The sequence below is a fragment of the Sordaria macrospora genome, chromosome 1 (genome assembly GCF_033870435.1).
Source record: "Sordaria macrospora chromosome 1, complete sequence".
NCBI lineage: Eukaryota > Fungi > Ascomycota > Sordariomycetes > Sordariales > Sordariaceae > Sordaria > Sordaria macrospora.
Genome location: NC_089371.1, coordinates 5,977,869 through 5,991,273, shown reverse-complemented (window position 1 = coordinate 5,991,273; position 13,405 = coordinate 5,977,869). Strand labels below are relative to the sequence as shown.

The following is a 13,405-nucleotide window of genomic DNA, read 5'->3' as shown; positions in this document are numbered from 1 at the left end:
CATTCCGGAAGGGCATTGGTGAGAGTCCGACGACTTGGAACCTGAAAATGCGGCAAGAATGTCTCAACCGAGATGAATGCCACATGGTGCCGTGTCGTGTCGTGTCGGCGGCATTTGGCTCGAAGGGTACGGGCTCAAGAAAACGCGTGCTTATTCCCGGGACTGCAACATTGAATTGGGAGGTTGGCTCGTTAGGTGCGGTGCCCGACAGCGACTGGGTGGACGGAGCGGCGGCCGCGGAGGAATTGGCCGCGGAGGAATCACCGGGTGGCGGCCGCTCAGTGCACACGAACCTGTGGTCCTTGCCGTACCAACCTTCAAATATGGGGGAGGTGCTGAACGAGAAAGGTACGATACCGAATGAATTGGACCTTGGGAAGCAAAAACCTAGATCGACTGTACGGTGCGCTTCGTCTTTTTGACCCCGGCCCAGACTTGCCTGGTTCGCGCCAACTCGTCACTCCTTTCAGTTCGAGAAACAAAAGTACGATGATGGAGGATGGATAAGGGAAGTTTGGTCTTGTGTCACCACCAACGCCTCCACAGTCGCGTCGGCAGTGCTAGGTTACGCGCCAGAGAAAGGTTGGTTGCATTGAATTGATGACTACAGATAATTGGTTTCCAAGTTTGAACAACTCCTTGGAAGGCGAGAATTCCCTCATTGTTCAGGCTGATAAAGCGACGAGAGGATAGGGTGATTGACGATGCTTTAGGTTTGGAGTCGCAGTTGAAAGAAGGGTGATCGCAGAGGTCATAAAGCATGGGAATATCACGAGTATTTTCAAAACATTCACTCCGCGTGCACCAGACCCAGCTTACGCGGACCACGATCAATTGACGGAAACCACCAAACCTAACATCACCGGGCATCGCCACACCAGCATGACGCTTCTCACCAGCTTCACCGCCAACCTCACCTCCTCCATCTTCCTCTCCCTCTCTCTAGTCTCCACCATCCTCTGCACCCTACTCATCGCCCTCGCCCTCCATTACACCCTCACATCCCTCCTCTCTATCCTCCACCCCCATCTCCGACACATCCCCGGGCCCTTTTTCGCCCGCTTCTCCTACCTGCCCCTAGCCCGCCAACACTTCGCCAGCACGCTCAACCCCTTCTATCGCTCCATCCACGCCCGCTTCCACAATCGTCCGCTCATCCGCATTGCGCCCAATTACCTTCTCACCAACGACATCGAGGTCTTCAAGCGCATCAACGCCGCCCGGTCAACCTACAACCGCGATGGCTGGTACCAGGCGATCCGGTACCACCCGACGGAGGAGCACATGTTTAACGTGCTTGAGGGTGGGAGGCACGACAAGATGAAGGCGAGGGTGATGGGGGCGTATGGAGGACGGGAGGTAGAAGGGGTGGAGGGACAGGTGGAGGAGGTTGTGGGGGGGTTTGTGAGGCTTGTGAGGGAGCGGTACGTTGAAGAGAATGAAAAGGGTATCAAGGTGGCGGATCTGGCACCGCTGTGCTCGTATCTGACCATGGATGTGATTACCAAGTTGGGGTTTGGTGAGGAGTTTGGGTACCTGAAGAGGGAGGAGGACGTGTTTGGCTTCTTGCAGGAGTTCAGGGAGGCAAACTGGCTGATGGGGATCGCGAGCGACTTGCCGTATCTTAGGAATGTGTTGTTCTCGAGTTGGTTTTTGAGGTGGTTGGGACCGAAGAAGACGGATAAGAAAGGGTTTGGTAAGCTGCTGGGTGGTGTAGATGAGATTGTAGAGAAAAGGTGGCAGGAGTGGCAGAAAGCGAAGGATATCAAGCATAGGGATATGATGGTACGTTTTCAGTTCTTGACAACTGGCTTTGTGGTGACATGCTGACAGGCAACCAGGCTGCCTTCCTCAGGAATGGTCTGACGCGGGCCGAGATCGAGCACGAAGTCGTGTTTATGATCACCGCCGGCTCCGACACCACCGCTACCACAATGCGGACGACCATCCTCAATATCATCACCCATCCGAACGTGTATCTGGAGCTCAAGAGAGAGATCTTCAAGGCCGCACGGGATGGCAAGGTTTCCAATCCGGTCAAATATGAGGAGGCCAGAGCCCTTCCGTATCTGGAGGTGCGTTAATCAGGGGCTGTTATGCAATGTCAGGCTTAGTACAAAATACCTACTCACGTCTAAAACAGGCAATCATCCACGAAGGTCTGCGTATGCGACCCCCAGTAACCGCTCTCTTTCTCAAATCAGTGCCACCGGAGGGTGACACCTTCTGCGGCCACTTTATTCCCGGAGGCACGGCCATCGGTGTCAACATCTCGGCCATTAACATGTCAAAGAAGCTCTACGGAGACGACGCCGGATTCTTTCGTCCTGAGCGGTTCCTCGAGGTTAGACAGGATCAGCGTGAGGAGATGTACCGAAATGTCGAGGCGATCTTTGGCTCGGGAAGATGGACGTGTGCCGGGCAGAACATCGCTTGGATGGAGCTGTACAAGTTCTTATTCGAGCTGTTCAGAAACTTTGACATAGAGATCGCTGATCCCATGAAGCCCATGAAGACTGGATCACAGCATATCTGGCTGGATCAAGACTTTCTTGTTCGGTTCAGGGAGTCGAGGACGGACTACTAGGCATCTACCTCCAAGGTCCTTTCCTGTTTTACCAGAAAACGAGACACCGAACCTCCACACTCTCCCTCCACTCCCCTTCTTTAGCATCCAGGTCCTCAACAGCGCAGTGCGGTGCCCTCCTGGCCATCTCAGCGGAACTGTTGCTATCAAAGCACTTGATTAGCACTACCTCGTCCGGCTGTTGTTGGTACTTGAAGTACCATCGATGTTCCGGGTTAGGCTTGACCGTCCAGGACTCCCTGCGCTGTCCGCTTTTGAGGATGATGGATCCCGGAACGAGGTCGGCGTCGGAAACAGTGCGGGCGTCGCAGACGGCTAGGGGGTCTTTGTGGATGGGCTTGATAGGACGCCAGATCTGCAATGTGTTAGCAGAACCTGCATTTGATCCTTCGCTGGGGGTTCGTGTGAGATGTGGAATGTGTATTTCCGGACGCCTTGCCATCGACATGCCCTTTTTTTTCATTCAGTGACGGGCGTGTCTCCGGTGTTCAATTTGCACTTCAGTGTAGTTCCGGAGCCAACGCCGTCTCTGAGATAACTGGCTGGCTAATTGAAGCCTTCCATCCCATCTTGTACTTACCTAAAGCAAGTAGTGCATCAACTGGGTTAAAGGAGAAAGATGGGCAGACAGCAAATGGAAAGGAATCAATTTAACCCACATTAACAATCCCCCATCTCCTCTGCATCAGCAGTCCCCCCACTTCGTCCGCATTAGGTATCTTCTCCCTCAGCACCATCTCCGCCCCGGCGTATGACTGGTCCACGTGTGCGCGATGCAGCGGGCCCCGGTACCGCACGTTGTACACGGGAATGTCATGCCAGTCAGAAGGGCCGCGGCGGACCCGATGGTCAAAGGCGAAGACGCGGGATGCACCGGTGCTATCATCTCGGGAATGGCTTGTTAGTCCGGTCCTGTTAATCTCTGTGCTGGCTGCGGTTGTTTCTTGATAAGCAGGGCACGGCAAGGCAGGAAGTAAAGTGAAGTGAAGGTATCTCAACTAAGCCTTGAAGGGGTGGACACCAAAGAAGGAGGGGGGGGGGGGTACACGAATATGCCTGAAGGATATAGAACAGACGGGAAGAGGTATTGAAGCTGCACAGGCTTATGTAGATCTCCCACAGTTCCCACTTGGAAACGAAAGTCTAGAACCTCCTTTGGGATGTCCTGGCGTTATTTTTGGGATAAGAAAAGATGGGGAATGAACTGAGGAGTGGAGCTTTGAAGCTCAAAAAAGGGTGACTTGACTGTCCCTGCATGATGGGTATGCCCTGGGAACTTCCCCCCGTTAACTGGAGTGTGCCTAGCCTGGCTGGGTTGGGTGTAATGCAGATTGCATGTCAGTGAGTTGCAGCCAGATGCAAGCCAGATGGATGGCTCCATATCGGCTGGCGATCCGGCAGCCGCACACTCGTAAAGGTGTTTCCATGCGACTGGGGGCCCTTTGATAGCTGGACATCATGGAGTATGTTTTTAGGGCATCATGTGAAAGATAACGGGCCTGCATCTGTAGGTACCTTAGGAAACACCAACGCTCTCGGGCCCTCCATCCGTCCAGACCAGACCAGCAACATGAAGTAAGGTAGGATAAAGAAGGCCAAGCCAAGCTTGACAAAGCACTTACACATCTCTCAACAACCCCTCGCACTCGGCAAAATATTCCCTCTGGATCTTCTCCTCGTCTGCAAACGCTTCATGTTCCACTCCCCCCCCTCCTCCTCCTTCTTCATTGGCGGCGAACTCGCTAACGTGCTTCAGGTACTGGAACCCGTTTTGATCTAGAGTGAAGCTTGTCTCGTCGCCCGTTACGTCGGTAACGGTGGTCGTAACGGGCAGCATGGGTCGTTTGTTGGTTACTTGGTCCCTAGCAGGAAGGTGGTGATGATCATCGTCAGCGTTCTTGGTGTTCCACTTGGCGTGGAAGAATAATGGTCTAGAATATGGATGGGTAGGGGCTCATAACGTGATTATCATGAAGTGACGAAGGGAAGAGAGAGAGAGATAGGTTTAGGGGCATGGATGGGGGTGTGGGTTGTGGGTCATTCTCGGCGTGCGTGCTTTGTCATTTTTTTAGGGAGGTTTTGCTGCTGGATGATAACCCCTATTCCGTTTGTTTTGTTGGAAGGACACTCATGTCACAATTGAGGTACGTATAGGTAAGGCAGGCCTAGGCCTGGTGCACGCAAAGCAATGTCGTGGACAAAAACGAAAGAGGTCTCCATACTTGCCAACGTAGACCGGCGTTGGAGTGCTTCCATCCCCTGGGTCACTGTAGTAGTTGATCGTAGTGACGATGTCATGGCGGGCTGACTTTTCTGTCTCCATATCGTATTCTGGTGTCTTTGGCAGGTGAACCATGAGCTCTCTTTGCTGTCGTTTGTACTGGGAATGATGCTGGACGAATATATAAGGAGCTTTGAGTGGCGAACGTTCCGTCTGTTCAGGTTAGGGCCGGCTACAATGAACCGAGCTGGGTTGTACTAACGTCTCCCGTGTCCGAGTCACTCGGCATATGGCCAAGGTTGCGAAACCCCGCACGAGGAAGCCGGTACACATGATAGGCTCTTGGGGCTGTTGAGTGAAGTAAGGTAGGTATGCGGCGCGGTTGAACTTCAACTAGCCAGGTCGATATTACATTGGTTAGTAGAAGCAGTATGGCTCATCCCGTAGAGCACGCTTGATTCTCAAGAGACGCCCATAACATCAGCAACAGATATCTCTCCTGCCTTTGTGGCAGTTCATATCGACTGGGAACACAGGATCGGATGAAAAATCGACATTATAATACAATATCGCAAGCCATATACGACAGAGAAGATCAAGCACCAGCACCTCCACAATATCCAAAACCAAACATCCCAAGATTGTCGCCTCAAAACCACCCAAATCGAGCTCAAACACACCTCCAACTCCCCGCCACATTCACATCCCCCTTCCCATCCCAAACGGCCCTTTCGGGGTACGCACAAACCGGCCTTGTCCTATACACCTTCCCACTCAAATCCTCCGTGAACGCCGTAGCAACCACAGACTCAACTTCTCTCCCCTCCTCCACCCACTTCACGAGCGCACTTAGCACATCATATTTGGCATCTCCCAAATGCCCAGGGACCGACCACCCGTCTCCAAACGCTTGCAACCCCGTGCCCAACGCGGGCAACATCCTCAGCTGCGAAGCCTGCCCTGGCGCTCCGAAATCCCAGGGGGCGTTAAACCGGTTGCTGAAGTAGCAGTGTTGCATGCCTGGTACTTCGAAGTGGCGGAACCAGTCACGGATTTTCGGGACGGAAGTTTGGAGGGAGGAAATAGTCGCGTTGTAGTAGGCCAAGGAGGTGCGGGGGGATATCAAGCCGTCGGCGAGGCCGTGGTACATGATTATTTTCCCTCCTCGTTTTTGGTAAGAAGACAGGGTAGAGAACCGGTTGGCGGTTGCGAGGCCGGGATTTATCCGCTCTGAATTGAGCACGACTTGGTCCGAGTATTGTTGCCAGGTGTAGGACTGAGAAAGGTTGTAGAGGAAGTAGCGCTCGTAGGAGAAATCGAAATCTGTCAAAGCGGCGTCGGTGCCGAAGTAGACGGACCATTGGTCTTCGGAAGAGAGTGTGAAGCCATTGTAGACTGTCCGGTTTTGACCATCGCGGTCCTTGATGATGTAGTCGGCCAAGATTTTGCTGGTCGTGTCGGCTTGCGCGCGGGTGAGGCAGCGGGAAGGGTCCGAGCAGATGATCTTGGAGATATCGAAGCGGCATTGGTCGGGCTGGCTGATGATGTTGTCTTTGACGCCGTCTTGGGCGTCGCATTGACGGAGGACTTCAGTGGCGAGGATGGATAGCTGTGTAGCCCGTAGTCTGCCGTTGGCCGTGGTATTGAGCTGTTGGGAGGCGATCTTGGAGATCCAAGGCATCAGGTGCATGGTGTCCCAGGCTGGGGCGCCGATGAGAGCGCCGTCAAAGCTGTTGGCGTCGTATTGGGTTTCTCTCAATCCTTGGCGGCCTCCAGTCGAACATCCTGCGTAGTAGGAGTAGGTTGGCGAGTTGCTGTAATAATGGGCGACGAGCAGCTTGCCGACCACGACTGAACCGTGGAGCGCTCGGTAGCCCCAGTCGTAGAGTCGCGCTGATGTTGCCCAGGAAAGGTCACTCCCCGCTGAGTTGTGGCCGTTGTCTGTCGATATGGTCGCGAAGCCATAGTGTGTTCCTTCGCTCATGCCCGGCCAGTTGATGCCACCAGCAAACGAGGCGCCGCCTACGGTGAGAATCCTCGAGTTCCAGTTTGTCATAGTGGGGAGGAACAAGCCGACGCGGTAGCTGGATACGGGTTTGTCGGGAAAATCAGAGGTGTTGGTAACTTTGACTGTCACGGCACATAATGCCGGGAGCAAGTCAATCGTATTGGGAAACCCTTGGTTTCCTGATTCCGAATAAGAGCCACGTTCCGCTATCGATGCGGCCTTCTCGACGGCGACAGTCACGCCAGGAAGGCTGACCACGTTTATAAAGGAACTAGCGACGCATCTTGGGCTTTGTCGTTGGCGGAGAATTCCCCCTCCAAGTTCAGCAAGGGAGTGGCTGATGAGGAGGACGTAAAGAACAGCCGAAAATGCGACGGCCAACATGGCGGTACTGAGGTAAGAAAGACGGGACTTTGTAGGGCTCGCAATATGCGAGTCTGCGCATTCCCGGTCCATGGCCACAGTTCAATATTGTGCACTTTATAGAGCAATCAACGTAGGGTTACCAGGTTTCGGGCGACTTTCCGTCGCGTCAGACCTCCTCTCGTTGTCCGTACGAGACACCCGTCAGAGAATGATCTCTGGTGACCTGATCCCATGATACGGTGCCGTACCCCAGCAGATCGATTTTGGCGACCCCGAGAGGGCTATATTCGGCGATGCTGGACGTGTTCCAGAAGGGTAAGGTGTGTAGGTTTCGGTATGCGACAGTGACGTATAAGATTTTGAGGGAGTGCAATATAACGAAGATGACCGTCACTATGGTAAGACCCTGGCCACCCCCAACGATTCGGTGAGATTAAAGAAGAAAAGGGTATGAATGACACCTGGACGCAACCCTTCCTTGGAGAAGTCCTAAGCTTGCCGCCGTCTATCGTAATCAGATGCCGCTCCTCAGAGACTGGTGATCCCAACGATCGCGACTGAGGTGGATGCATTAGGCAATAATGTGGCAGGCAGGATAAGCGGTGCCCGGCTGCGATTGGGGTTCGATGAGGACTGGTGCGGCTGATGTTGCTCCGTAAAGCTGACAATACCGACGATGGTTGGGTCGAGGTACAAAAAGAAATGAGCAAGGACCCAGGTGCGAACGCGATGTCGTTAAACCATGCCGAATGTATCCGGAATCGGTATTATCTGGCCTGAATCATTGTCCATAAGAAGGGTAACATCACCTGCACGACATTCCCAGCCTGGCGGTACTGTGCCATCAAGGACCCATCTGTCCACCGTCCCTGGAGCCGGGTAGAGGTGTTGAGCGTACTGGCCCGAGGACATGGAAGCGAGTCGGTGACAGTCGTAAAGATTGCGACAAAGACTGTCTGCTAATATATGTAGTGAACAGACACCAAGCCCAGCACCCTTGATTGGATCAAGGGTTACATTGGGTAACCGTCAGCTGGCCATCGAAAGGATAGAGAAGGGCAGTGTGCTGGAATAGAAAGGCCGACAACCACGTAGGTCTCGCGAACAAATGAGAATCGTCGACCGCGGGACTGGCTGGTATAGAATGGTCAGAGACCGCTGGGTGTACATGACTATAATTCAAACGGCGAACTAGAAAGACAAGCGAAGAACAAGAACACACATGAATATCCGGGGGCATCGCAAGAAAGTGATTCAAGTCGCTTGGCTTGAACTATTTGTAGCTATACTAGGACATGCCAGTCACTGGACAAGCAAACCAACCTGTCAGTCGCATAAGGACCATGACCAGGTGCAATATATAGCTAGTCTGTCAAAGTGGACAATAATGTGGTCGGGACGTCATACCGCCGTAATAAACATTTACAGAAGCATTAGAAGGTCGATCGCTCAAAAGTCGTTCATCAAACCGAGTGGCCTGCCTCGGTTATGTGATCCATCATGATTTGGCGTAGTAGGAAGGGGCATTACATCAACGCACTCCTCTCATCAGTCATCCTCCTCCGTCCTCCACAGGCCTAGATCAGTTGACGCGGTAGGCATCGTAGACGATCTCGGCGCCGCGGCGGCAACCACTGCCGACCCAGACGCCGCTGTTGAGATCCGCGTAACGCCCGTCACCAGTCTCCAGCTTGATGACAACACGCAGCTTGTAGCGGTTGGCCGCAACGTTGTCTGCGGCGACCGGGTCCTGGAGACGCTCCATAATCTCCTTGTCGCCGACCCACCAGCCCTCGACTTTGCAAATGATCATAGCAGGTTGCTCCTCGTTGGTCTGGATCAGGTAACGGGCGTCGATCTTCGTCTCTGTTTCCTTAAAAGAGGTCTGAGTATCTTGTCCGTTGGCCTGTGGAAGCGATGGAAGTTAGCATACGTATGTCATGGACAAGATGGCCCAGTCAATGGATGATGGGATTACGTACAAGGACACTGCCCTTGCCCCAGCGACCAGCCCATTGGCCACCAATGCAAGAGATCCAGGTCTGACGGCCGTAGGGGCCGTCGCCAATGTTCATCTTGGGCTTGACCCGGATGCTCATACGGAAGTCAAGTTCGAGGGTAGGGGTAGGCAGAGCAAGCGAGGCGGCGACATCGTCCTCGTCGAAGTGGTGCAGAAGGTTGTTCGCCGGGATCCTGTCCTTCATAGTGGCCTGGTAGCCAGGGCACTGGAGCAGATGCTCACGCTGGCGGGACGTGTTCTTCGCACGCACTTGGTTGCAATAGATGCACTTGGCCGACAGGCACTTATCGCCCTCCTTAGCCTGGAACTCGACGAAGGCGGCATGGACCTCGGCAAGGGGAATCTCGGGCAGGTTGGGGTTGGTCTGCTTGGTCTTCTGGCGTTTGGCGGGAGGAGCGCTGGATGCGCCAGACATGGGGCGAATGTGCTGAGGGATAGGGGTGCCGGTGCCATGAGGGGTGCTGGTGCCGTTGATGCGGGCATTCGGAGTGAAGCCCAAGTTGGTGTGCTGATGAGGGTCGAGTGAGGTAGGCTCGGGATAGACACTGGTCGCGCCGACATTAGCGGCGGCCTGGTGCTGGTTTTGAGCCTGGTTGGCGACGTTCAGGTTGGCGTTGTTACCGCCGTTGTCCTGACCGGCGCCGTGGCCGTGACCGCCGGGACCATGGGAAATGCTGCCGCCGTGGCCGCCCGAGACGTGTTGTTGGGAGCCATCATGGACCTGGGCATGCTGCTCAAGAGAAGACTTGATGGCAGCAGCGGCCTCAGGGTGCTGGGCGAGGTAGGCAGTGCATTGGGCGAGATGCTGCTTCTGCCTGGTGGTGTTCTTTGCGCGGACTTGGTGGCAGAAGAGACACTGGACCGACATGCACTTTTCCTCTGTTTGGTGGAGCCATTCAGGACCGAGTCAGCCTTGATCTTCATTCATCGGCAACAGCAGGCTGTGTATGGTACTGTCACCGAATAGTACCAAATGTAAGATGTAACAACGCGCGATTGGTAAGGATCACATCGCGGTAAGGACGGCGGTAAGGATGGCGTAATGAAAGGAAGGGTGAAAATACCTGCGTTGCGGAATTCCATAAACGCGCTGTGCACGTCCGCCTCGATGGGCCTCGGCATGGTTGCTTGTCTGTCTGTGAGGTTTGGAAAACGCGAGACTGGATGCTGAGGCTGGGCTGCCGAAAGAAAGAAAAAAAAATCGGTAAAGGTTGTTTCGAGGAATGAAATTCGAAAGCACTTTGTCCCAGCAGACACCGAACTTTGTTGCGCGTCTGGTCGGCGGAAAGAAATTGCACGTCACGCACGGGACGGTGACCAGCACAATACCTCTGCCCAGCTAACAAAATGCGCGGACAACGGCAGGCATTTGGCACGGTCCCTGCTAAGGCAAGGTGAATGGAAATTTTGGAATTACCTTAACGCGGACCGTCCGTAATGTCGCACATACAGTGCTATGATTGGTCGATGGTCCTCACTGGTGTCCACAAATTAAAGTTGGTGATCGCTTTAGCCTCACAATGTTCCCCGCACTTGTTGGACCCAGAGCAGTCCAGACGGGAGCTGTTGTGACCTGGTCCTCAAGCGGTAGTGTACTCTTCTGACCTACAAGCGCCTCAGACACTTGGCCACCCCAAGGTGAAGAAAACGATTCTAGTCCCGACGAGCATGCTTGCCGCTGGATAATGACCCGACAACCGGAATCAAGCACGGGAAGAGGGGGAACACAAGCACCGATTTCCCAACAAGGACCCTCCGGGACGGGCGAGACCCAGCAGAACAGTCCAAGGTAGACCCACCGAGACGAGCAAGTTGCCCAGAGCAACGACAAAGCTTCCTCGTGGACGTGGGGTGCCTGGATGTCAATGTCTCAAAGGGATCAGGGCACGGCAGCGCTACTTCACTGCCTGCCGCCCGGCAACTACAGACGCTCCTTGCCGATTCGACTAGATTCGGAAAGCCTTGTCCTTCTCAAGATGGGGAAAGGGGTCGGCAGTGACGTAGCTAGAGCACTGAGGAACTGCTATCAAGGCGCCGGCCGACAAAGGCTAGCTCTACCTAGAGGCATGCTACCAAACACTTCGCCATGCAACCAACGATGGCCATGTCGGCTACAAGTGACTGGATCATCCTCGTCTGAAAATGCCCACCAGTGAACTTGTGAGCTACATACAGTGGAATTGTCACAGGGTGCTTGGATGGTCAATATAATGATGCATTGCAATGTTCGTTGGCAAGCGAACATCGTCCTATCTTTTACGTTTGACTGTGTGGGCATATGCATCCCTGCTCTGTCATAAAAATCCCAGAACAGGCAGAAGAAAAGAAGCCTGAAACCGAGTAAAACGAATGTCTACAAAGCCGATTAACTCGAGACTTGTAGGCCTATATTCAGTCTGTTCGGGCGCTTCCATATCCATTCTCTATGTGTGTTCTTAACGATAGTCGTATGGGTCATCATTCAGAGTTGTTGTACTACCTAAGCAAACAAGCACACAGACTGTTCGTCATTGGACATTATGCTGTTCTGATACAGAATCCTCCTTGTGAAGAGACTTGCTATACTTTTGCTCCGGTAGCTACGTTTTCGGGCCTCTGATACATGGTGTTTTCATCTTCTTTTGCATAGCAATCACCACCTTCAGTTAGGATCGGTGCAAAGGCCAAGTCAAATACCCGAGGGAAGACAAGACCAAAACTGCAAGCTCCCGGGTTTCCGTGCAGTCTTCGAGTTTCCCAGAGTTCTCTAGGTACCATCTCTGGAAGTATCTACGGCTAGCTGACTACCTTTACGGTTACTTGCTGTGCCTGTCTAGTCGGAAAATGTGCCTGGAAGAGATATACAAAATCTCACCTTACCCGGTTCCTTGAATACAAAAAGTGCGGTTGGCGTATTGGTCTAACGCACCCGCCTTCCATTCAATGTTCAGGCAGCGGAGGAAGCGGACGACCTGGGTTTCAAACCCCGGACCGCGCAAGCGCTTTTCCCTTAGTCTGTCTCCCGGTTCTCTTCATTAAGATTGAAACATCACAACTCCTTATCGTTGTCCGAGCTCGATTGTGTGTGTGTGTGTGTGTACTATGTAGAGGCTCTTCCATCCGATACCAGCTTCGCATTGTCCTATATATATATTAGGTCCGCAGATCCCTCTGCCATCAAACAACCAAACAAAAGCGCGGTTGGCGTAGTGGTCAACGCGTTCGCTTAACAGATAGCGCTTCGAGTACCTGTTTGGTGTTCGTTGTCTATCCCTTTTTGGGGGGTCTTACAGACAGTGAGAGTTCCCAGGCTCGAATCCCGAACCGCGCATCTTTTTTTTTTTTTTTTTTTGTGTCTTGATGCTTGTGAGAGTTCATTCGGGGTGGACAGAGGAGGAGGGAGGGCCAGAATAGTGCGTTCGCAATGCCAATCGGGAACGGGAAAGAGTTCCCCCCCCTTGGGTTTTCTTGCCCTCATCTAGCTTTTGTTGCCTTGTCTTGGACCCTTTTCCGATCAAGCGACTCGTAATTTTTTTTTTAACACTACGACCATTGCGAGTTCGACACCTCACTATGCACTTGGGAGCTAAGTGAGCTGGGTAGAAGACGTTTCCCTCGGCCTGGCATGAACTATCATATGGTCCACCAAGTTGATGAAGTAAGAACAGAACATAAGCTAATAAGAGGATGAGTCAACAACGTATCACCGCTTTCTCACATTTCATCAGGCGTGAGTTGCCCTTGCCGATGTCTAAGGGGGAAAACGGATATGTACTCTACCCCTGGCTTGATTACTAACTCAGTACTTATGGAGCCCACTTGGACACCTTTTGGCTGGCTAGGCGGGACTTTTGCCTAGAAAGCATCTGGTTCGTTATTGCCCGCCGGGAATAGATTCAAATTTTGGTGGTATGTATGCGGGATATAATTAATCGTTGCTCTTGGCCTGGTCTTGGAGTGGTTTGCTCCAATAGGAACGCTAGAATCCCTTATTTTCTTCCTGCTCTGAAGAGGTTGAGTCTCACGCTAACAATCAAACCAGCATTGAATAGTAACGACACGTTAACGCACATTTAAACACTTGTCTTCCGCGGATCCATAGGTCTGTAGGTTCCAGCGAGACCCGAACCTGCTGATTGTCCATCATCACTGATCCCACATTGTAGAAATATCAGAGCATGATGATGCGCTAGAAGCAAGACAAGATGATTGACATAGACGTGT

At 53.0% G+C, this 13,405-nt stretch overlaps 4 protein-coding genes and 2 non-coding genes across 6 annotated transcripts; 3 read left to right on the top strand and 3 right to left on the bottom strand.

Annotated features, from left to right (window-relative positions):
* Window positions 1-282: 282 nt before the first annotated feature.
* Window positions 283-2,587, top strand: SMAC4_01435 (uncharacterized protein; the record flags this gene model as incomplete). The annotated part of the gene is made up of 3 exons (XM_066089589.1): window positions 283-1,785; window positions 1,842-2,075; window positions 2,144-2,587. Exons 1-3 carry the CDS (start codon window positions 883-885, stop codon window positions 2,585-2,587), a joined length of 1,581 nt encoding a protein of 526 aa, XP_065945782.1. The 5' UTR covers window positions 283-882.
* Window positions 2,588-2,615: 28 nt separating this feature from the next.
* On the bottom strand, window positions 2,616-5,107 carry SMAC4_12909 (uncharacterized protein; the record flags this gene model as incomplete). Its single annotated transcript, XM_066091151.1, has 4 exons — window positions 4,810-5,107; window positions 4,210-4,449; window positions 3,247-3,466; window positions 2,616-2,942 (listed from the first exon to the last, which is right to left on the bottom strand). The coding sequence occupies exons 1-4, from the start codon at window positions 4,941-4,943 to the stop codon at window positions 2,616-2,618; spliced, it is 921 nt and encodes a 306-aa protein (XP_065945781.1). The 5' UTR covers window positions 4,944-5,107.
* Window positions 5,108-5,478: 371 nt separating this feature from the next.
* Window positions 5,479-8,057, bottom strand: SMAC4_01436 (uncharacterized protein; the record flags this gene model as incomplete). Its single annotated transcript, XM_003352554.2, has 1 exon — window positions 5,479-8,057. The coding sequence occupies exon 1, from the start codon at window positions 7,270-7,272 to the stop codon at window positions 5,479-5,481; it is 1,794 nt and encodes a 597-aa protein (XP_003352602.2). The 5' UTR covers window positions 7,273-8,057.
* Window positions 8,058-8,356: 299 nt separating this feature from the next.
* On the bottom strand, window positions 8,357-10,541 carry SMAC4_01437 (uncharacterized protein). The gene is made up of 3 exons (XM_003352555.2): window positions 10,267-10,541; window positions 9,165-10,081; window positions 8,357-9,088 (listed from the first exon to the last, which is right to left on the bottom strand). Exons 1-3 carry the CDS (start codon window positions 10,322-10,324, stop codon window positions 8,765-8,767), a joined length of 1,299 nt encoding a protein of 432 aa, XP_003352603.1. The 5' UTR covers window positions 10,325-10,541; the 3' UTR covers window positions 8,357-8,764.
* Window positions 10,542-12,082: 1,541 nt separating this feature from the next.
* Window positions 12,083-12,179, top strand: SMAC4_13105. Its single transcript has 2 exons — window positions 12,083-12,120; window positions 12,144-12,179. It is a non-coding gene; the product is annotated as a tRNA-Gly (tRNA).
* A 197-nt stretch (window positions 12,180-12,376) lies between these two features.
* On the top strand, window positions 12,377-12,512 carry SMAC4_13104. The gene is made up of 2 exons: window positions 12,377-12,413; window positions 12,477-12,512. It is a non-coding gene; the product is annotated as a tRNA-Val (tRNA).
* Window positions 12,513-13,405: the final 893 nt, after the last annotated feature.